Source organism: Phaethon aethereus (assembly GCF_964289735.1).
Source record: "Phaethon aethereus genome assembly, chromosome: 2".
Classification (NCBI taxonomy): Eukaryota; Metazoa; Chordata; class Aves; order Phaethontiformes; family Phaethontidae; genus Phaethon; species Phaethon aethereus.
The window spans coordinates 59,026,315-59,051,425 of record NC_138582.1 but is presented as its reverse complement, the minus strand read 5'-3'; the positions used below and the strand labels follow the sequence as shown (position 1 = coordinate 59,051,425).

At 40.2% G+C, this 25,111-nt stretch overlaps 1 protein-coding gene across 1 annotated transcript in view; it reads left to right on the top strand.

Annotated features, from left to right (window-relative positions):
• The window catches only part of PIEZO2 (piezo type mechanosensitive ion channel component 2), a gene marked incomplete at both ends in the record, with an annotated part of 313,493 nt that overhangs the window by 190,087 nt on the left and 98,295 nt on the right, over positions 1-25,111 (top strand). The window contains one exon of the mRNA XM_081996437.1: positions 18,523-18,685. Coding sequence (XP_081852563.1) covers positions 18,523-18,685 — 163 coding nt within the window. The remainder of the gene's footprint in view (positions 1-18,522; positions 18,686-25,111) is intronic.

The following is a 25,111-nucleotide window of genomic DNA, read 5'->3' as shown; positions in this document are numbered from 1 at the left end:
TCTAAATTACATAGGAGAGTATGTTTGAATATACGAAACACCGACGACAACTCATCAGAAGGTGCAATAACTGTATCTTTCTTGTTTCTTTAATCACAGTTCTTTCTGCTGTGGGTTTACTTTGATCTACTTTCAGGGAGATGTGTTTGAGGAGCATCAAGACAGGTGCTATCAGTGCTTGCAAGTGTGAGGAAAAGCCACTAGTACGATTTTTGGAGTCAGACGGATATATAAGCAGTGGCTAGAGGAGGAAAATGAGAGATGCGTGTGCTGGAGTGGAGCAGAAAAACTGTTTTAGCATTTTTCATCCTGTAAGAAATTTGATACCTTGCTACTTTATGTACCATCTTGGTTTGAAGCAGAGCTAAATAGGCAGAGTTCCCATTAATACTAGTGGGTGGCTTGCATGCGTAAATTAATGCTGAGAAAAGAATCTGATTCCCCAAATTCTTCTCTGCTGTTCTCAGCCAGAATATGCTGTTTAATGTCTTTTTGCAAGAGGAGAACAGCAAATTGTTCTCATACTTACTCAGCTGTATGAACTCTCCTTACTTAATTGCAATAAACTCACTGTATGAAAAAAATACAACAGGTACATGTATTTGCCAGTGTTAGCTTTAGTGCTATTACAAATTGAACTTTATTCATATCTGAAGGGGAGCTGAAACGTAAGGAAGAAAGGCTTTTATTTCTCTGTAAGGTTTTGAGGGCTCAGTCCCCAGGTTAAGCTCTCCTCGGATGCAAGGGCAGATGTGAAAACTGCTCCTGTTGCGCTGCTGGTGGATGCTCTTTCCCTCTGCAAAGTGTAAGGCTGGTGTTTTGAAAAGCTGCTAACATTGGTGTTTCTGCGTTTGAGTTCTCAGGTTGACAAGAAATGTACAAGTTGTTTCTGCACAATAAAAAATGTGTTGTCTCTGAATAGTAATGCAGCCAGCTTGCCACTCTATCGACTGATTTCAGACTAAATGAAGTTAAACTATACCCAAAGAAGCTGGAAAGTTCTCAAGTTAGCAGTATCTTTCAGCTAAGATTTGCATCATCCTTGTGCTGCTCCTTCCTTTTAAGAACGCATCAACTCAAAATTCAGCACTTGTGATTTTAAGAAGTCACTGAAGAGTGTCACCAGAAGAAAGCAGTTTTCTTAGAAGGCATAGTCTGAAATCTGGTGAATTTACATATTTTGCCCTGAAACCTTATGGCATTCTGCAAGCAAAGTACTTCCCCCTGAAAACAGGATACTGTAATAACATAGCCCCGTGTATTTGCCATAGTGCTGTTACCAAACGTGAAGGCACCGATCTCCTACGAGGTTTCGGGTCTACTAGTGCGGATAGAAGCGGCATAAACACAAACGCCCACCAAAACGCCATTCAGTGCGCACTAGGATCTGCAGATTGAAAAATGTGTAGGGTACTGAAAAGTCTGAAGCCCAGCTGATGTGCGAGGGGTAGGCACGCCAGCGGCCGAGCTTGCCTGAAGCTGCCTCTGCCACCAACAGCTTCTCTTCGCCAGACCGGCCCACAGTGGAGAAGTGAGCCGCGGTCGTTCAAGGCAGTGCTCTAGCTGCCTTGGAAAGCGTGGTCCTAAATGGCGCAGGAGGACCAGAGTAAATAAAGCTGAATCTACCCTCCAGTTAGGAGTTTCCTAGGTGCATAAATTAACACTGGTTAATTACCAGCTGATCTCTGTCAAATAAAATGTCCACACTCATTTATAACTTCATTTAAAATAGGTGTCTATCTTCTGTGCTGACTTGCTGCTGTATTGCAAAATTGGTGATCTGTGGAGATGGGAAAAACAATACCAGGAAGTATCCATTTAAAGCAAAATGCAGAAAATACCATGTTTTTGCCATAAAATTCTTTTCACTTGAGTTAACAAAAACAATGAGCTAAAATGATTTTAGAAATTATGTGCACAGTGCCACAGCCTGAAAAAAATAAGCAATAATATGTTTGCCATTTTTCAGGTTGCTGCCTCCTTTCTTCCTGGTGGTGTTTATTTTGGATAAAGGATGTAATTGGACAATGATAAGGCCTTGCCAACATGAAGAAATAGGATCAATGCAGCGTTATGAAGTTTATCCTGAGTCAGTAAAGTTATTCCTGTCCCAAACTGGGCTTATGAGCATATTCATTTAAAGATGCAGTAATCGGGTATAAATGAAAACCTATGTGCTTTCTTAGAGTTTTAGGTCTGTCTTGTATTGCTTGTAGTTTTCGGGCAAGTAATGTTAAAAATAGTTTAAATACAAATGGTTTCATCTACGGGAAGGCATCATCCTTAAAAAGTGAGACAAACCTAAAAGTCCAGGGAGTGTCATCCGCTTCACAGTGGTACGTTATTTCACACCTTCAAGTGAATGGGAATTTGGAATTGCACAACTGATTGCTTTGTTGCAATCTGAGTGGGAAGTCTAATCTAAGGCTGTCTTTTCAACAGGAAATTTTCATCTGAAAGATGCCTATAAATCTCTTTAAGCAGGACTTTTTAAATAGGTTTTACAGTGATTAGTAATAAGCTTGCTTCAATGACTGTTTTATTTTTTGAGGGAGTGTTATATTGATACTTGCTATAGATGGCAGATTCAGAATATCCAGGGTTTTTTGTTTTTGTTTTTCAGTCCAGCACAAAATCCTGCATTTGAACTTTCCTGAAAGCTTTGATCTAGATTCAGAATTTGTAGCCCAAATTCTGTGTTTATCCAGGGTACTAAATGCTTAAGCACAGTCTCAAAAGTATTCCTGGAGTTGTCAGATCAGGGTGGGACATCCAGCTGTAATCTTTTCTCCTAAATTAGAGGCTAAGTGTGCTAATAAGATCTCAGCAAGAGAGCAGATGTTGCCAAAATAGCAAGATGTAGCAGATCGATTACCTTGTTGTCAGTGTCTTGCCTCTCTGCAGGTCAAGACACTGATCTCCTGATGCTTTTGTAGCTCCACGGGAGCCAAGAGCCGGGCAACGTGTTTCACCTGAGCTGCAGCCACTGTTAGCCCTGCAGACCGTCTTTGGCACCTGCCTCAAAGGTGGCTCTCCTCCGAGAGGCAGAATATTCTTACCCCCATGTGAATTTCTGAGAGGTTTGGAGTTGCCTTGTAACCTGGTCATACGTCAGTGCTTGACAAGACAGAGTGTTTGAAGTTCATTTATGTGTCCTATATTGAGCTGCAACAGCTTTCATGCCTTCTGCCTGGTTTTTTCAGCCACTTGCCACCATGGTACTGCAGCACCCGCTGCCGGGGCAAAGAGCCCGGGATACATGCCATGTGCAGACGCTGCCTTGCCCTTCTTCTGCTTCTGCCATCCTCTATCAGCACACTTTGCAGTCGCAGAGCATGGTCCAAACCGTGCCAGACCCGCCACCCTGTTTGTCACGATGACCAGGTTAGGTTTGAGAGCCAGGCTTTCTCTCTTGCAGAGGAAGGGACGTTAGCTAACTGACCTCATTCTCACAGAAGTTTTGCAGCTGAGTTTCGTATTAGCTGTATAATGTACCACATCTTGGAAGACTATTAATTCTACTTAGGAGGCTTTAGCCAATGTGCTTTCTTAGAGTTTTATCTTCAGCTTCATTATCTTTTTTGAAATTTTGCAAAGATAGTGAATGATTCTGTTAACAGCTTAGAAATGCACATTCAGACTCCCGTTAACAAAAGACGGTAATGTTGTAAACTCTTTCTAAACTATGAGGTAGCCCAGGGCAGGTGGACTTATCTGGGCTTCCTTTCCCATAAAAGGTTGGATGAGATGATCTTTTGAGAACCCTTCCAACCTGGGCCGTTCTGTGATACTGTGATTCTAAGTTCTCTCCTGAATTGCATGATTCTGCAAAAAGGTGTTTTGTCCCAGGATTTTGTGCACAATACAAAGTGAATTTCTCAATATTATGCTAGGAAATATTTCTGTAAACAGTCCATTTGCTATCAGCTGAACCATCAGAGTCCATGTGGTCTTCATGTTTTTATTAACTACCTAATAATGTATATCTGGTGTCGAAAAAGATTCACACCTATAGCTGTGGCTTGTGAGCAGTTACCAGAATTTGTGAAAGCATGTCAGAAGAGTTGAAAATATAGGTGAACCAAGGGGTACTGTAAAATTCATAGTAAATCTTCTAAACTTCTCCATTACATTTGTTTCTCCTTCCTAAGAGGAAGGTCTGTTATTCTTAACAAACCTTGCATATTCTTTAGTTCCATTTTAGCATCTTACTTCACTGGAACAAGCTGGTGTGGTTTATGTAAGAAACTGCTCAAGATGACTGAGAGAGAGTCCTATTTAGTGAACTCTGCTTACAATTTCATTACAAATTGAAGTTTTTTCAAGACTGAAAAAGGTTAATATAATTTTTGACTGTTTTGAGTTTCACACTTTTAGCCATCCTGATAGCACTGTCTGGAATATCCAAAATGTGATAGGAAAATCAGTGGTGGAGTTCCAAATCAGTTGCAGGAAGAAAGCATTGGAAACATTGCAAAACTACTCGCTGTTGTGACATTTCCGACTTTGTGTCTACCACATGGGCATTCGGAGATTCATCCAAAATGAATTCACCTCTTTCAACACTTACTCAAGAGGGATTCCTTGGAGATTCACTCATCAGCGGGCATGTAATAAGTGTCCATGCTGTGCTCCCTTTATAGCAGTTGTACTCAACATTGATTTAAAATGGTTAGCTCAGGTTTTGGTAGAAGTCCAGTGGTGACAACAGGGAAGATAGTGTAGACTTACCCAGCTTTACGAGGGAGAATTTGTGGCCCTTGCTGGTCTTTATATGGTTATCGATACCAATCTCTTTTTGCTACATTGTGAAGTTCTTTAAAATCAGCAAATTCTTTTTTTGTGCCAGGATTTACCGCGAGTTTGAAACTCTCTGAAAAAAGCAACAGATGAACGAGTAAGTAAACCGCAGTAATTTCTCTGGCCCCTTCCAGCCTCCCTGGCAGTCTGCGCGGTGGGGGCTCTCCGTCCCCACGGCAGAGCCGTCGGCGTTCACCGTAACTGCCGCCGTGCTGTAGCCTTAGCAGAAGCGGGCGCCGCTTCACGCGCGTTACCGGCACTGCACCACGGGTGATTTACATCCCTCCGTCCGCCCCCGGACTCGAAAGGGATGCGAACGGAGAGCCATGCTAAGACCTTTTAAAAACAACGTGCTTCTGCACGCGGAGGCGGGGGACGACGAGTTTCCGAGCCGGGCTTTGCTGCAGCAGCGAGCCTGCGGCCGGCGGGCTGTGGCAGCGCGGCGGGGCTGGCCCCGGCCGCCGGTGGTTCTCACGAGCGGCGAGAGGGGAGCCCGGGCGCGGCCAGCGGCGTGCGCGCTGTATCCGGAAACGGAGCGTAAGCTGCAGACGTAAAAATCGGGTCACCGTCGCGTGACGTAACGTTGGCGAATTGCCACGTCCCTGCTGTCTCCTGCCCCCAAGCAGCCGTGTGTTACCGTAAGAACAGACGAAGGTGCCTCTTTTCTTGGGACGCGTTGAAATGTCGGGTGTGGGGGGGACGGAGGGAAATGACAAAGGTTTTACAAGTGCGGATGCATCCCGGTGAAATTCCTGCTGCTTCTGGTTTGAAATGGGTGTGCGATTGCTCTCGTAACACTTCTGTGTCCGTTAACGCATCTGACTGGTGTGGGACCAGCACACCCCTCCGCTCGTGGCCAGGGAGAGCTCCGCTCCCCCGTACACACCGTGCCTCTGCTTACGTGTAACCGATTCCCACGCTGACGCTTGAATACGGACTCCCTGCTCGTCACAGGCTGTCCTGTATGGACGTGAAGAGGATGACCGAAGAAGTGACCCTTTAATTTTCTTTTCGTATTGTTTAAAGAACACACATCTGCATGCGCTGATCATTCAGCAAGTGTCTGAAAAAACAGGCAGAGAAGGGATGGACAGACATCAACCCCTCTCCTCCTACCAGGTTCGGATCGCTGTTGCTTTTTGTTCTTGGGAGATGTGGATTATAATTAGCAAACTTCTCTTGGCATTACAAGCCAATTGTCTTTACTGTTTTCCCAAGATTTGCTCACCAGCCTTTATTTTCGTACTCTGGCATGCCCAGAAATTGTGGTGATAGGTATTTAGCACTTCTGTAGTTCTTTGTGTTTTCAACTCAATGTATGAACACTGAAAAATGAATCATCCCACAGTTCTCAGAGGTAGTACAAAGGGCAGTCCTGACTACCCTCAGTAGAGCACACACCAGGGAGTTAATCCTTGTCTGCACTGTCTCCATCAGTTTCTCTAAATACTCAGAGTGGATGTGCTTAATCTCTTGTTTATGTTTATTTAGCTGAAATTGGGAACTTACTGGTAAAAACTGAGCCAATCAGGTACAGTTTATAACCAATTTAAAATCAGCTGGTTCTGAAAGTAGTTAATCAGGCATTTTCCCCACATTTCCCAAGCCTTATTGTTCATTATCCCATTATCTTCTTTCCCGTATCTCTCTGTTTAAAATCAGTTGGTTCTGAAAGTAGTTAATCAGGCATTTTCCCCACATTTCCCAAGCCTTATCGTTCATTATCCCATTATCTTCTTTCCCATATCTCTCTGTTTTATTTTCTTTTTCTATTTAAAAACAAATGGTAATCATAATATTTTCATTTCTGCCTTAGTGCATTCTCTGCTAAAAAAGAATATCTTCTTTGCTCGTATTTTCTACTGCAGAATCTCTTAATTTAGGTATCAATCACTCTTGGTTTTTTTTCAATCCATTTCACCGCCAGCTGAGTAGGTGGAAAATCTCTTTATCCTCTGCATGCATCACTGAACCTAGCGGACTGTCCCAGTGTGACTGAAAAGTATCATCATTCCCTTTCAGAGGTGGAAAAATTCCCTAACAGAAAAGTTAGATGAATTGCATAACTCCCCCCAGATAGCCAGAGCTTGGAATAAAACCCAAAGTTTTTGGCTGCAGTCTGTGTCTTTAGGTTCCTAGATCACAGACCAAGTTACTTCAAAGTTAAAATTAGTATGAAGCTACACTTTAAAACAATTTCTGTTCTTCTGCATCTGTTCTTCTGAGAGGTAACAGTAGATCTCTTAAGCTGGCAGGCAGTTGCATGGCTAGTTGCTGTACGGATCCCTCGCACGTTCCGATCAAGTAGCACCACCCCCTAAATGCTGATGCTCCCCGGGGTTATTTAAGTTTTACACTCAATGGACTAGCTGCATAAACACATCCGTCTTTTTCCCAGCGCCTGAGCTTAGGACAAGAAGGCTGTCCATGGGCTGCACTACCTGTTCGAGTTTTGGGAGCAGTTTGTCCTCCCTTCACCATCCCCTGCTTCGCCTGTGTGAGGCTTTCTGAGGTGGGACTGTTGGCTCCTTTCCTTGCAGCAACTCGGCCAACTCACTTTGAAAAACCAATAACCTCCGTTACTAATTGGTGTGGAAAGACATCGCTAAGCCGTGCCTCCTGCTGCGTTCCGAGGTGTCCAAGCTCACCCTCTGGCAAGGGGAAGCCTTTGTGGCCATGGATGTTTCTGAACATGCCTTCAGTTTTCCCTCTCCCGCTTTCCATGTGGCTTCTTAGAAACCTGGACCTGTTTTCTTATTACTTTTATCTCTGACTAGAAAATGAAAGTAAACATTAAAAATTTTCCATTTTGTTGGCACGATTTGGGTGGCGTCTTTCCCCGGGCAGTGCTATTCAGTGTAAGTTGCTTTTCGTTCCCCTGTATGGTAACGGGGAAGGTGCCTGGATGTGAGGAAAGGGAGTGGGTGGCAAACCACTGCGGATGGTGCCAACCAGCCTCCTCCACTGGAGTGGCTTTTCTTTCTGCATCTTCTCATCCCAGCAGCACTGCCTCCGCTCCTGCAGCCTCTGTGCTCCCTGAGTTTTCTCTGGTTTGTAGCTGAAACTGAAAAAAACCCCAGCTCTGCTGCATGTACAGTAGTTTTAATTTAGTGACAGAACAAAAAACTATCTACCTAGCTCTCCACCGAACATGTGAGCCAGGCTGCGGCTGTCAAAGCAGTGACACTGCTGATCCTGGTGAGGAAGGATTGTGTTGAAGGAGTCACTGTGGCTAAGGTATCAGGCAGGGGCTTTAACGCAATTTCTTCTGCAGCTTTATCCCCATTTCACCTTCTTGCCATGCTGTCTGGTGGTACTCCCTGTGCCAGATGCTCAGCTGTCTGATTGGGATGAAAAAGGTACTGGAGTCGCTGCTTCATATCATTTCTTCATCAGATGATCACCTTTGGAAGTCCCAGCAAAGGTCTTCAAAAGGCTACAGCAACGTCGCTGCTTTTCTCGCTCACTGATGTGCTGAAAAGAGCAACATCAGTATCAGTGCTCACCAGACATTCAGAGCACAGCTGGAATGGTCCTGGAACACCAGGACCAGCAGTGTCATGGGTAATCAAACAGTTTGGGGATCCAGAGAGGAAACCCACTGATTGGATAAATCTTCTTCATGCCAGGCTTTTGAAGATACGTTTTTTCTCAGTAAACGAGGGATTAATAGACCCACATCTACTATTAGTGATAACAGTGGGGAATTACTGCCTCGAAGGCAATGAAAGCATACTACAAGCTTTTGGAATAGAACGTCAGTACAAAGCTCAATTGTTGGATGAAATGTGGTATATATCTCACAAATCTTTATGTTCAGACTTAAATTCCCCTCAAGGCAGCTGCTTTATTTCAGATATATGAAGTATTTGAACGTCTGAAGTTTGGTAATTTTTAATGGATGTCCAATCCTTAACAGCTTCCAGTTGCATAGTCTCAGAGAAAATTCCATTATCTGGTTACTTTAAAAAAACAGGTTATATAGCAGATACTACTTAACATCCTGTTTTAAAGTTGTTAATTCACTTGAGAGTAAAGTCATTTTATTGCGGCTGCTTATATGGTCATTTTGTTCTCTCTGAATTAAGATTTGTGTTGTTTTTACAGTTTTTGCAAGCTTTTCTATAATTAGAAAACCCTTAAAGCTATTCTTTCTCCTTTACAGCTTCCTGAATTAATGGCTCATGATTTCCCTCTGTCCTCATTATATGGATGATATTAGCACACAAGTTTTAAATTACTTATTTTTTTCATGAGGTTTCTCATGCAATAGATGTGTGTTTAAAATTATTTTTCCTTTAAAAGAAAAGGCACTGATGTTCAGAAGAGGGTGGGAGATATACCAGGGCTGGTTTTGTCATTGCCAGAAAAGCTTTGATCCAATAGAAGCTATGGAAACCAAGACTTGGTAGAAAAAAAAAAGTACATAGACATCTGCTAAAGAGCTATAGGAATATGATGACATTAAAACAAAAGTTAGAATGATCTACTTACCCACTAAGCCTGTATTCACTGTGTGTATGCCTGTATTATAGCGTTGTGATAGCAACACTCTGAAGGAAAACACTTCCAGTCTTCGTCTATGTTTTCAGATATTTCAAAAAAGTTATTAGCTGTTAAGCTGAAATTTATCATAATATTTCTGAATGCAAACAATCAAATTTTTGTGTTATTGTTAATATGGCACAGTTCCACTTAGCCAGTTCTGAATTATCCAAGTCTGAACCAAAGCAGTGTCTAGGGCTTTTAAGTACTAAAAATACTAGCAATGCTTTTTAAAGCTTGTATCACTCAGAAATGGATAAATTTAATAACTTCAGTCCAGCTGTGGACTGAGGTTTGTGTCTGCAATTTCTCTACACAGTTGTCCTGCTGAGCTGAGGAGAAAGCATGAATGATCAGCTCCTTCTCTTTGGAAAGACAAATGCCAATTTTCCCATTGATTCCTTTTTTTTTTCTTAAAAAGCCACGTGAAACCAAATGCCTCCTCCTCATCTTAACCCTGATTCTTTGGGACGCTTAATGCATTTCAGCCAACTTTCCCACTTCTTTCCTCCCTGTATTCTGCTATTTCTGTAGAGGTGTTGTGTCAGTTCAGCGTACCCTGGAGCATTTACCCGGTGTGCTCTGAATAACCAGCCTATGGCCTGGAGAGTAACAACCTTCTGGAGGGCAAGGAGGGGCCTGGAGGTACCACGGGGCTGGCTGACTCCTTTCCAATGGCATGTGTGTCGTTGGCCATATAGCCAGGTGATGTACTGGGGGGAGTGGGGTGGCTGACAGGATTCCCTCGGAAGAGACTTTACGGATATAATTTTATGGATCATAACTTGCATGTAGCTCTTCCATCCAAGTACAGAAAACTAAACAGGTTGGCTTGTGTGAATGGGGCACTCCTAACTTTTAGGAGGGATGTGTAGAAATTGTATTTTCTTTTTGCTAATTTATTTTTTAATTCTTTCCACTCCTTTCCCCCTCTTCTCCCCAGGGCGTTTTCCAATTCAACAGGAGTATGTACCTCCTTTAAGTTCATCTTTGAAAAAAGGTTCACTCTTCAAGCAATGCTTACTGTTTGGGATATAGCCCTTTCAGTATTTCAACTACTCTTCATGAATCTCAATCTTTGGGACTCGTCCTGTGAAACATGAAGTTTTGCCTTTGCTCCCTGTATGTCAGCCCTCTTTTCCCCAGGAAAAGAAGATTTCTAACACCACCACTGGCACCCTCCCCCTAAAAAGGCTACACTTTTTTCACCATTTCTGGGGATTTACTGTTCTTAGAGTTCTCTTTTTGTAAATAAACTCTCTTGTTCCTTTTTCTCCTCTCCCTCTCCCCTCCCCGTCCCTTCCCTCTCCCCTGCTCTCCCCTCCTTTCCTCTCTTTTTCTTTTTTTCTTCTTCTTTTTCTCTTCTTCTTCCCTTTTCTTTTCCTCTATTGTTTGTCCACTTTCAGCATCTCCACTTAGGGCTCAGCCATTCAAATGTCAGTCAATCTTGATAGTCTCCCGCCCCAGACATGTAGGCACCACTCCTCTCCCTTCTATTTGAGGAAAGTGAATTAAGTATGTAATAGAAGACATACAGATGACATAAAGATTCAGACGGTTCATAAAATCCAGCAGAAATTCAGAAGTTCTACAAAGATGTGTTCCCCAAATCCACCCCAGGACAGTGGAAGTCTCTGATGCTATTGCTGTGAATAACCGTCCAGTATGTACCGGCCCCAGCAAAAAATTCCTGTTATCATAAATACTAAATGCAGCTCCTGAAGTGGCTTGATGCAGACGTTTCTTCAAACTGTAATCTTCATTGCTCTGTTCTGGATTTAATTTCCAGTCTGCTACCATGTCAGAGAATTGCAGACTTGCATCATTGTTTTGTTTTATTTTATTAGTCTATGGTAAATCTTTTCCTGAAACGGGAAGCAAGTCCTGTGAAATAATCTTTCCTGCTTAAATCAGTCAGCATCTGTAATGTACATCCAGCTTATTGTGGATAAAGAGCAAATGTTGCATGCAATAAAAGGAATGTTTGGATGAAGAAGGCTTGAAATAGCTGTAAAAAAGTCTTGGAAATTGTAAGGTATCATCTGTGATTTGCTAGTTTTCCACAAAACAACTGTGTGTGTTAGTGTTCTAAGTACCTGATTAAAACCCTAGTTTATTTTGAGTTCTCCGTTCCCATCTTGATTATGTATAATGGTACAATATAGATCTTATATTGCAGTATACATAACTCATGGTGCAGTATACATACTCGTAGTAGCAGTTATGTGTGAGAAAGTTAAAAAAGGAGTACTCTTCCGTACGGGCAGATCCCTTTCTTTAGCCCATTGTCAAAGCAGCTGTGGAGGTGATAATACTTGCAAGTATTCTCAGTGTTGTAATTACCCATGAAAGTCATTGGTGTAGTACTGCTACAACTACGAGATCTGCGATTTCCAAATCAACGCCACCTAAACATCCCCCAACCTCTAAAACTACATTTAGTAACCTTAAAGAAATTTGCATGGTTGTCTTTAAAAAGAGATAGGCATTAATACACATTACACTTGTGCTTAAAATCTCCAGATAGTTCCTTCTGTTATGTTTATATTTTCTTTCTAATTAAACCAAATACACAATTCTCAATAAAGATGCACGTTGTTATTGCTTCCCTTAAAAAATGGCACAATCACATTTGGCCTGGGATTTCAAGCATCCTGCCTTTACATCCTACGGAAACAGCAGCTTCTGGCTTCTAACAAATGATGTAGCATTGCATGGAATAGCTGTACAGATTTCCTTTCTTCCCTTTTCCACCCAGTTAGCTGGTTTCACTCTGGTTTTTGGCCCTATTAACTTGAAAAAGAATGTTTAAGAATATAAACCAGAAAATTGAGTGTATTAGGAGAACTCTTGCTTCCTTTCTTTCTTATCTCCAGTCTTTTACTATTTCTTAGGGTATCTGAAATTCTTTTTCTGTTCCTTATTTTTTATGAATGGAGAGCATTTAAAGCTATGTCATGATATTAACATATGCAGTTATTTTATTTGCCTAGTCTTATACCTTTGACCAGAAGGATTCTTACGGAATCATTATCATTCAAATAAATGGTGTTTAGGAAAATGTTTGACAAATCTGCATGCAGTTTTAAGCTTTTAGATGTTTGCCAATGAAACAAAAGCAAATATTTCAGTCACCGTACATTGATACCTGGCTAGAATATATGAGAATAAAACAAAGCAGCATGCAAACTCATGAGCATTTGTAATTAGTCTGCTGAGGTTGAGCAAATTGAGACAGAATCCACTGCACTCTCAGACCCTTCAGCGGAAATGTAATCAAAAGGACATGATAACAGACATTTTCCTGCCACTGTGAATCACTTCATGTCCTCTTTGATCGAAAGCACTGAATGAATTTTTTATGTGTGGTTTGCACATTGTCAGGAGTTAGGTCGGACTCATGAGAAAAGCTGTTGTATGTCTTTTGCTTCCCCTTAGTGAGTCAGAAGCGAGTCTGTAAAAACATTGTAAGTTGCTACCTTGGAGACTTTCTGCAGAAAATGTGAATGTTTTTGTTATATAGTATTTTGATGTACATTCGTAAGCACTGTATGCAAAGCAATTGCTTCTGTCACTAAAGTAACACTATTTACGTAATTTTTGTTCGCTGTCCTTAAACAAATGACACAGCTCTCAAACGCAGTCAGAATTTCAGCACAGTCTCACCTCAAGTTCTTTCAGACAAGTTAAAGAAAAACCCTAAGATATTAAGTTCACTTCCATTCAAATTGGATTTTCTAAATTTCAAAATAGTTGTGGTGAACATTGATAGCCGCGAATTTAGAATTTCTCTCTCTGCCTCCAAAACCTGTCATATAGTGGGACTCTTTTCTCCTCTCTCCACCTCCACCTCCACCTCCACTTCCACCTTCATCTCCATGTCCATGTCCATGTCCATGTCCATGTCCATCTCCATCTCCTTCTCCATCTCCTTCTCCTTCTCCATCTCCATCTCCATCTCCATCTCCATCTCCATCTCCATCTCCATCTCCTCCTCTTACTAGTCAGACATTTTCAGGTAGCTCAGAGGATTTTAGTGTCATTTTCATCTTGTGCTCCTCTGCTGATGTTTTTTGGAACTGGCCAGCATGTTTACTAGATGCTGGGAAGACAAAAGAGATGAAACTTTTCCTTAGGAAGACAAGGTAGCAGGTATTACTTGGTGAAGAAAAAAAAAGGAAGCTTAATTGTCTTTGAATTTTTTTTCCTTGCTTTTGTGCATTAGTGCATCAACATTTTGCACTGACCAGTTTAGAAATTTCAGGTCTAATGCTGTAGCAACAAAACAGCTTTCACCTATTTCCTAACTGATGTTAAACTGTCCAAAGAAGCCCACATGTATTTGGATTAACATGTAAATGCAGGCTTCTACTCTGATATTTTGGGTGGTGTCCAAGCGTGACCCCTAGGCTGTACAAAGGCAGGAGAGCTGTGCAGTGCGGTGGAGATGGGCTGTGGATGCTTGTTCTGGATCGTTGTATGAGGTTGCTATAAATTGCGAAGCTCAGAGAAGTTACAGGAAAATGACTCCCGCTCTGTTGTGTAGTGAAAAGTAGTACAAAAAGTAGTGAATGGAGTTGTAGGAAGATGCAGCAACTGGAAATTTCATCTAGATAAAACTATTCTAGAAACTAAATGTGGTAGAAAATAACAAGGCAGTAGAAGATTTGCTATCATTTGAAATCAAGACTGTGTGCCTTTCTAAGCTATAAACTGTAATTCCACCACAAATTATTTGTTCAATACAAGAATTATTGCGTGTCCTACCTTATGCAGGAAGTTGGAGTTACTACTTTCCTTCCTGGCCTTGGAAATTATGAGGCAAATTCTGGACTGAAATCATCTCCTAAAACATCAGTACATGCGGGATCTGAACTGACAAATATATTTTTACAAAGAGAAATGTTCCAGATCATTTTTAGTGGAGGCAAAGTTCACAGATCTAACAGGTCTGTAATTATCTGTTCGATAATTCTGTATATGAGACTTTTTTTTTTTTGGTTTATGTAACCATTTTTGTTCATATTTAATACCATGACTAATTACTAACCAATTCTTATACTTAATGAATGTAATAATTAAATAAGGCATGCTGGAGAAGTTTTAGCAATGTACATAATGCAGTAACAAAACATAGTACTTTAGCAGCTCCTTCAGTTAAATATCTGTGGATGCAAAAGGAATTGCTTTTTCTGTTTTCAATTAAAATTGAAATTGTGATTCTGATTTTCAGTGCTAGAATGGTATAAAAAGGTATGGGTTTTTTTAAGGGTCATAGCTTACAGCTTTGTCAGGGGGTCACAAAAGATGAAAGTGCATCTGCCAGAAGGATGATTCACAGATTCAGTAGCAAGCTTTACTGGGAAAACAAGCTTATAGAGTAGAAACTGAACAAAAAGGTTCATTCACCTTTATTTTAAGAACTGGTTTTCACTGTGCTATTTCCGAGCATTCCTCAGTCAGACATTCAAGTTCCTCTTCTCCTTTTATAATTTCTAAATTTTTCCAAATAATTTCTACTATACCCTTTTTTTAAAGAAAATGCATTTTTCAGAATACTGATGAGGACTTTGAAAAACACAATTTTTACTTCTTTGCAAGAATAGAAAGATTAATCTATTGCATCTTGCAAACATCCAGTTATTTTTGACGTTATATGCAGTCTTTTGAAAAGCAAGGTATTTCCATTAATAAATGGTCACGCAGTGTTTTCAGTTGTCTTCTTTATCCAGACTTGCATATGCTTCTCTTGTTTGGCATCTGGTTTTCCCCACTTAGGATTCCTTCTGACCTTACTGATGGTATACATGTATGTTATCTGAGGCAAAGTCACCTGAGATCAGACTTGAGCACAAATATAGATGATCGTTACCAATACTGAATGTAAAGACATCTTTGTGGAATTGAGTATGCAGAACTGAATAAATACCCTAATACATGTTGCTTACTGTAAATGCTTATACATTTTATGGCAGTCATTCCTGTGTATTTAAAAGCTTTGAATATGAGAAGATGACTCTATGTATCTGAAAAATGTTCCGCGCCAGCAGTTCTTATTGAAGATAATGATGAAACATAAATATTGAATGAGTAGCAACTTGTAGCCTTATTGGAGGCCAGAACAGACAGAATGAGCATTCCTAAGATGTCAGTGTATTTTGAATTTGATAGACGGGGAATGTTATGTTGAGTACCTTTGTGACTACCAAGTCCCAAAGAAATTAGGAGCAATTCTTCTAGATTCGTGATTTATGAGACAAAGTGAAATGGGTTAAATAAATACATTTCTGGTCAGGTGGCAACTAAGAGGGAAGAAATGCATTGTAACTTACGTATATTTGGTGAATGCAGGACCAGAAGGATGCAGAACTAAGTCCAATAGTATAATGTATGGATAATTGGAAGCAAGCAAATAAAAACAAGAGAATGAGAATTTAACGGAAACATGATAAAATTTCCTAACTGGTAGGATTATACAGAATGTTTTTTTCAGTGGAGATAAAAGTAAAACACAAGTTTTTGAGACTTTATAATTATAGCATATTATAAAACATACTATAGGAATGGAATATGTGATATGAAGATCATGTCTGCTTGGCAGAAAGGTCCAAGGACCTTCAGGAACCTTATAGAATCATAGAATCATTTAGATTGGAAAAGACCTTTAAGATCATCAAGTCCAACCATTAACCTAGCAGTGCCAAATCCACCACTAAACCATGTTCCTAAGCACCACATCTACATGTCTTCTAAATACCTCCAGGGATGGTGACTCAACCAGTTCCCTGGGCAGCCTGTTCCAATGCTTGACAACCCTTTCAGTGAAGAAAATTTTCCTAATATCCAGTCTAAACCTCCCCTGGCGCAACTTGAGGCCATTTCCTCTTGTCCTCTCACTAGTTACTTGGGAGAAGAGACCAACACCCACCTTGCTACAACCTCCTTTCAGGGAGTTGTAGAGAGCAATAAGGTCTCCCCTCAGCCTCCTTTTCTCCAGGCTAAACAACCCCAGGTCCCTCAACAGCTCCTCATAAGACTTGTGCTCTAGACCCCTCACCAGCTTCATTTCCCTTCTCTGGACACGCTCCAGCACCTCACCGTCCTTCTTGTAGTGAGGGGCCCAAAACTGAACACAGGATTTGAGGTGCGGCCTCACCAGTGCCGAGTACAGGGGCACGATCACTTCCCTACTCCTGCTGGCCACACTAGTTCTGATACAGGCCAGGATGCTGTTGGCCCTCTTGGCCACCTGGGCAGAGTTTCCCTCATTTCTGTAATACTCATCATTCACTGTCAATGGAAAGACTTCTTACTTCAATAAGAATTGGATTTCACTCTGGTTCTGATTTGTTTATGAAACAGAAATAGGGTGATTCACTCAAAATGAACCAAAGATGGAGAGATGTGTTGTGAAACAGAGGTAGAAGATGAAACTAATAGGAACTCAACAACCCTGATCATTGATGGGCAAAAATTGCAAGTCACGTGGCAGGCAGGGAAGTAGACAAAACAAGGTGTGCCCCTATGCTGACAGAAACATGAACAGAATACGATCCAGCGTGAATTTCAGTCAGATGGAGCCAAACCGTAACACCAGCCCTAAATGTGCTTGCATGCTACGGAAGTTTGAATCTGGGTCAACTCCAAACACAGCTCTGTCAGCTCCTTTAAGTTACAACAATTTATTTTGTATTCAGGATCTTTTTTTTTTTTTTTTTTTTTTCCTTTTCCAACCTTGGATCCACCCAAAAGCTCTGAGAAATCTTAAAGTTTATAGCCTTTGGCTCATGTTTACAATTGGAATGAGAAGTGAGTGCTGATGAATTGTTTAATAAAATGCTATAGAGCTTTCGTTCTGGCAGTTAATGGTATTATACCCATGCCACAAACTCCCAGCGAACAAACAGGTATAACCTCTCCTTTTTTATATTTGTTTCACTTCACAGCATCCAAAGGGCAGATTTCAGGCAGCACATCTCTGTTGAATATCATTCTTTGTGTTCATTCCATGTTGGATCTTACTAGGTAAAGGAAGAAGTAATCTTTTAGACATTTACTGTTTATGATTAAAACCCCCAGCAGAAAAACTTTTGCTTTAGTCTTTCAGAGTAACAATAGTTTTGTATTTTTTTGTTCTATCAAAAAGTAGTTCTCCTTAAACATCTCTTAGAATCAAATCTATTTCTCGTAAAAACTGAAAACTCTTATACACATTGTAGAAGAAAAAGCTTTGTCAATAGAACAAAACTGTTTATAGTGAATCCTGACATATAACTCTATGCCCTAGCTTTGGAACTTGGCAAAATATTTTACAGTGAAAGAATCAGATTAATTATGATTTCCTACTTGTTTTGTTTCAGCATCTAGCACATCTTGTCTTAAATTTAAAATGTTGGGGACTTTTTTTTTATTCTGAAGTGTTTTTTCCAACATAAATTTCTTATTTCATAGAAATGTTGTGAGATCCCATTTTTTTCAGAAATAGTCAAATATCTCATGTCATTGATATTAATACTGTGACTACATTAACACTAATTATGGAATTATTTTTTCTTCTTTTTTTTTCTCAATGATTTGATCATCCAAAACAATTGCCTTTCTGAATGTTTTCCTTTTCTATTCACAACAGCTATGAATTCAGTCGAGCTCTGTATGTTTATAAGTATTTGAATAATTAGATAGCAATTTATTAATAGTATTAGATTTAAAAAAAAAAATCAGTAATCTGTTCAATGTGCCAAGGAGAGGTACTTTACAGCTCTGTCCTGGCAGAGTGAGTGGAATGGTGTTGTATGTCAGTTCACTAAATCACTCTGAAATGTCATGTTGCTGTGATTCGCCAAATGGGCTTGCAGCCAGATTTTCTCTCCCCTTTTTCTGTAGTGCTGGGCCTACAGGGTGCAGCTCATTTAAAGTTTTCACATTGGACATGGTAGATGTAATAATATCACACCCCCATTTTTTATGTTGAAACCCAAGTGCAAAAAACATTTGTTTTTACTAAATATGTGGAATGAAAATATTCACGGCGTTTTAGATGAGATGGCAAACGCTGGTTTTGAACAGAGCAATTGTTATTATAGGTAAGCAAAAATTATGAAAAAAATATTTTTAAACGTTGTAAGATTTGGTGTTTATTCTCTAACTTGGTTCATTTTTTTTTTTTTATATCCACAGGTTGTTTGGTGTCACTTCTCTTACTCAGACAAACTGCTCAAGCACTTGGATGATCATCAAAAATCAAGAGTTACATTGGTATCACCATGCTAATCCAATCTTACTGCTGGTGATGTACTACACCCTCGCAACTCTTATCCGTCTCTGGCTACAAGAGCCCATTGTAAGGGTAACTTCCTTCTCTTTCTTAGCACTAACGACTAATGTGTTAGACCGGCCAATGCAGATACAGAGGTACTTGCTAACAGAGGTGCAAACATTCAGGAAAGTTAAGGAAAATAGACAGCAAGTGCAAGCTGGTACCCGGAATTCAGTCTTTTTGATAAGTGTCTTCAAGAGTCTGATCTTGCAGGGGTTACATGGATATTCTTCTTAAAATCAGCAGGACTATTTATGTAAGGAATGCAATGGCAGAGCATTAATGCTTACTCTGCTTTAGAAAGCCAGTATTGATATGAAGGCAAACACCCAGGGCTTGTCTAGCAGAACTGAAGTAGGATACAGACTGGCACACGATAATGTAAGACAAGGCAGAGATTTGCAACTTTATCACAGTTAGAGAAAAATTTTCTTAAAAGCTTTCCTCCTAAATCTGTGTGCCTGAGTGAAAATGCCAGCTTTCCTTTAAGAGCAAGAGAATAAAGAAACAAAAAAGCAAGTTTTTACGTCTTCTGGTTTCAGAGGAAGAAGGGAATATAAGAACCCAAAGGTATCTTAAAAGCTTAGAAACTGGAAATATAAAAAGGATGATCCTAAACGTTATTTATTTTAATCTCTTGATCCTCTGAGGCTTGACATGAGTTTTATGAGTTCAGATTTAGCAGTGCTGTAAACCACAATGAAAATACTCATGACTGAGCTGTGAATTATTGGAGTTCGTAGTAGCAAGTAAAAATGTTGAAGGTTTTCTTATTTAAGGGTGTTTCTTCATATAACGGGTAATGTAACAGTTTAACATTTAAAAAGGCAGACAAAATACATCACCTTTGAACTGAGGTGTCTGATATTTGGGGCTTACATATATTGGGCTTCATAATAAAAGGTGAATGATGCCAGAACTGTCAGCTTGAGTTATTAAAAAAGCATGTCTTAAGTTTCCAGAAATCTTAAGACTAGCTTTTCTAAAGTCACAAGATCGTGGTCCAGTGCCCTCTGGCATTGGGTTCTTTCAGGGTTTTTTCCTATTTTTTTTTTCTGCAGCTGCAGCAGCTGGAAAATTGCTTTTTTTCTTTCCGTAAGTGAAAACTGAGATATCCAGATAATAATACGATTTTAGCATTGGGGCTGTAACTGAAACTTCACATCTCACAAACTGCGTAGTAAAATCATGAGAACTACTCACAGAGGAGAAACAACGTGAAATGCAGTCAGTGGGAGCTGTGTGATCTCAGCATCTCTGGGAATTAATTTCCAGTACCCGGGTTGTTTTCATCCAACTTTCACCATCTTAAAGTTTGGTGCTGGGTCTAAGTTAGTTGCTGTGCGTTTTCAGTGGAGAGAAACTGAGAGAGACTCCTGTCTCAGGATAGAGTGAATCCTGCAAGTTCCTCCAGGGACTGGAGAGGAACTGTAGTGGACTTGCCTGCACTTCTTTCTTTTAGACTGCTTGTTTTGTCTGAGATGGATATTCCCATAAGACACTGAAATGAGTCTCTGAGAACTGGAAACAAGTCAAATTAGAGATGCTTTCTAAACAATTGAGGTAGAACGAGTAAGTATTAAAAGAGATTAATTTAAGAAAGTTGATGTCTCTCAAATCCATGGCTACATGAGAGGCAATACAATGTCTTGGCACGCCCATGGGAACCTCAGCTGCCACGTGAATGGTGCTTCCCTCCAAAGATAAATGGACATTTAAAAAAAGAAAGCATTGTAAAGAAAATGATACCTATGCATTAATGCTTATTTTTGGTGCACGGGATGTGGTCATGCAAGTATTTGTCATTAGAAAGAAATGCTGAGATTTGCAAAATTTAGCACATTTTACACACTTTCTCCTTATGGCTTTTTTTTGTCTATATGCATTTTGTTTTTCCCTTAGTGGTGCCATAGATCAGGAATTATTCTTTCTCTTACTAGCTTTATCCTGGTAGACTTAAATATCAATATCCTGTTCTCAAATATTTAAATCCAGAAATAATTGTATTCCAAGTTTCATTGAAATGTTTTTTGACTTGTGAATTTGTGGTACATTTGATTCATTATGGAACTAAGTATATAACCTGCCTTTGCAATCCCCAGTGATTTCAAAGTTACACTGTATTTAGGATCTCACCACTATCCTACCTGTAGTTAGATGGATGTCAAAGACAATATGCTATGTCCTCTTTGGTGTAAAGTAGTTTTTATTTGCATACTGCTGTCACATACAGTAAAAAGTGGCCCATCTTAGAAATTTTATTCAAAATAATCTCTCGAACAAAACCTGTTTTGAACAAAATGTATATGATAAATTATACATAAGGAAATATTTATTCAGTCTAAAAAGATGTACATAAGCTAAATATAATACTGGCATAACAGGTTCTAAAAACAAAGTAAGAAATGTTGACCTGGTGTTTTTTTGCTTCTTGTGTGAATTGCATCTTGGGGTCCTCCTGTGGATAGAATTCCTGCTGGATTGCAGCAGGAGTTGCCTCTGAGACAAATGCTCTTGAAACTCTCTCTGAATACCGCAGCTGATGAACAATTTTACAAGAACAATGCCCACTTCAAATCTTGAGTTTCAGGGTGAAGTTTTTTCTGTGTGTGCCACATTCTGTCAAAGTACGGCAGGTATGAGAGTTCAGTGTATGATCTCTGTAGGATTCTGTATGGATCTTACTCATGCAAAACGTCCTTGGTGGCCTGTGGAAGTTTTGCTTTTCTTGTGCCTGCTGTTTTGGATCCTGATTTGTTCTAACACTGAGTCTTGTGAAATTCTACCTCTGCAAATAAGAAGAGGCAGTCTGCCTCTGGAGATTTCAGCTCATAGTTGTAACTGCTAGTACTAAATATATGAATAGGGCCCATTCATTCTGTCCAGTGAGTGGTAAGGAATAGTACAGAAGTCAACAGAGTTACAGCAATTTAATGTAGAGTCCTCTTAAAGAATTTTTAGAATTGTTTGAATTAAGAGGCATTTGAGACTTTCTCATGTAGTGGAAGAACTGGAAGAATTAGACTAGTTGAAGGACTCTCACAAGTTGTAAATGTATGACTAGTACTGTGTTTTCTGACTTTTCTTCTTCTTCTGAGAAAGAGAAGACAAATTTCCCACCCTTCCCCATGGTCTCATAGGCTAAAAATATGTTACTAAAATCACTGTCTGCATCTTAGGTTTTTTCATATTGTTTTGGTCACCAACTAAATGCTGTTGATAAACAGTTCTTTATAGTCCACATTTATATTAAAGTTTCAAATGGCAGTGACAAGTATTTTAAGTACAGAATCATTTTATTTCATATTACAGTTTGGCTAGGAATGCCCTTTTACAATCAAATATAAATACACAATTATATGTGATATGTGCTACCACTGCTTCTGAGAAATAAAATAATCAATAACCATTGTTTATCTAAGTCAAGATTTAAAAAATAGGACCTTACCATTATGATTGGAATGGAGGGAGTTTCAAAACCAGCTAGGATGTTTGGACGACCTTTTTCTATGGGTAGTTTTGTAAACCTCTACCTAGCACTTTGATTTATTCTTATCCTATTGCATCAGCTGATTTTGCATAAGCATTGAGAACACTTACGACCAGCTAGTTCCCATTAAAAGCCTAATTTGGGACCCTGCTTTTGAGATACCTGAACTTCAGACAAAAACTAGCTTTTACACCATGAGGTATCTCTTTGTTGGCAGTAGATAGAGTTTAAGTAAAACAGCAAGTACCAGGGCAGATGGATATTTCTGTTGCAAATCAAAAGTCAACTTAGTAAGACTTCATTTGAAGCAGAAATACAAATATCTGCTAAGTAGAAAGGAGAAAGTAGGCAAGAGAAAAAATTTAAGTCGTTACAAACAGACTGTTCAGGTTGAAATTAAATATTAGTTGACTCGACCAGTTGTTTTGTAATTAATAACAGGTTAAGTTCAGAATGACACTACTAAAGCTGGTGTGTAATCTATATTTTGGCTGCAGCTCAGCAAAGTTCCTGAATTTCCACTTAAGTCCAACTGAAGTCAGTAAGACCTCACCCCACGTTCCAGGTTCCACAAGCACTTGTGTACTTTGCTGAATAGGAGTGGATTTATGACGCAAGACCTTACAGCTGTATGAATGAGGATTTGGCTCAATACTCTAAACTGATACTGGTGGAGATTGTGATGAGAGGAAGTTGAGTTTTGGTAATTCTTTGTATTCAGTAGTTCAAAGTTTGTTGAGCTTTGATGAGTTCAACAGCGATATAAAATATAAAATATAAAAAAACCCAACTGGAGCACTTTTCATTTCTTGTTAGAATCACATGTGTGTATAATTAGTACTACAGCACTTTTTCACGTAGGAAAACAGTTTGTCTAAGCGTAAGTAAGTTTACCTTTCAATCCTCACCATTCCTACTAGCTTTGAGATAAACATCCAGGCATTAATGGATGGCAGAGTGGAATAGCCACTGCTGTCATTATTCCATAATATTCACTTTATGTTCTTGCATAACTTTCTCTGACATTTTGAATACTTATTTCCATCAGAGCCAAAAATCTAAAAACCACATGAAGTCTTGGGAGGACAGGAGAAACCAGAAAACTGAGGAAGTAGAGAGGGCAAATAGTAATGAAAATAAAAAGTAGGATCAAGGTCTAAGGTTCAAAATGAGAAACTGGGCAAAGGCAGAGAGCAGAGTAACTTCAGTAGCAACGGCTTCTCCCTGATGGTATCCCGGGGCCAGTGAGTCCTGCTGAGCAAGACTGTGCTGGAGATACTCACAGCTTTGACATGCAGCCTGCTGGCTCTAGAGCACACCCTTCCTCCCTTTAGCACCGCATGGCTGAACTTCCTCCTCTCGCTGGTATGAACAGCAACAAGGTTCTACTGCTTTGTCACAGCTCAGCTGGGAACTTCAAGACTGCAGGAGAAAGAGGGACGGTGCAGGAAGAGGTCTGGAGGAGCCTGAAGAGGAGCTGTAACCTAGCATAGTTTATGCACACCTACCCAGGTCTCCCGTTTGTCACTGTGCTATAGTAACATCCATGTTAAGTCTATTTGAGAGGCCCCATACCCCTGCTGGGCCATAGAATTAAGACGGAGTTAAGACCGATGTGTTAGCAATCCTCCTCAATTTAGTGGTAGTAATTCCTGACACAGATGAAGAAATAGAGCATGTGGATCATAGATAATCACAGAGTCACAGAACAGTCCAGGTTGGAAGGGACTTCTGGAGATCATCTGATGCAACTTCTTGTGAGAGCAGGGCCTCAGATAGGTTGTCCAGGGCCAAGTCTTGGATGTTTCCAGCAAAGGCAGCCAATGCCAGTGATTAATTTTTCTCGTGGTGAAATTTTTATTTTTTTTTATCCAGAAGGCATTTCCCTGAAAAAAATTATGCCCTTAGCCCCTTGTCCTATACCCATGCCTCCCTGTGAGAAGAGTACCTCTGTCTTCTCAAAAACTACAGTTTAGGTTTTGGAAGGCTGAAAAAACCCTAATTCCTGCATCCTTTAGCTTCTCCAACCCTCTAATGGTCTTGGCAATTTTCTGCTGGACCTTCTCCAGATTTTCTATGTCTCTCTTGAACTGGGGGATGCCAGAACTGAGTTGCAGGTATGACCTGACACTTGCCAGGTACATTGGAATAATCACATCCCTTGATCTGCTGGCAGTACGCTTGCTGATGCAGTCCAGGACATGTTTGCCTTCATTGCTGCCGGAGTTCACTGCTGGCTCGTGTTCAGCTTGCTGTGCACCAGGACCCACTGAGCCTATTCCACAGAGCTGCTTCCCACACAGCCTGTCCACAGCCTTTACTGTTATGTGGGTTTATTCCAGATGCAGGACTATCTTTGTTAAACCTTGTGCATTTTTTTGTTGGCCCATCTCTAGACTATCTCGATATGGTGGCTCTTACTGCTCGCCCATCTACCTTACCTCCCAGTTCAGTGTCATTCACAAACTTCGTGTGAGTGCAATTCCATCCTGATAGTTTTGAAGACACTGAATAATAGCAGACCTAGTGCCAGTCCCTGAGGAACTCCACTCATGAATGACTACTATTTTGACTTTGAGCCATTCCCCTACTTTGAGCAAAACAGTTTAGCTAGTTCTCCACCCATCTTGTGGTCCATCTGTCAGGTCCATATCCTACCAGCTTGTCAGCAAAGATGTGGGACAATGTGTCAGGCATGCTAAAATCAAGGTAGCTGACATCCACAGCTCTCTCTTCATCCACTCAGACAGTTGTTTCAGCATAAAAAGCAATCAGGTTAACCCTTGGTAAGTCTGTATTGGCTTTTTCCAGTCACCTTGTCCTACATGTGAGCATGAGCACACACAGGTATTTTTATGGCTTGACTCAGAAGCCAGGCTAGATGAGTGTAGGTGGATGACCAGCACTGACTACGTTGTTATGTATTGAGGCATGGTTTGGTGAGTTAGATTAGCCTTTAA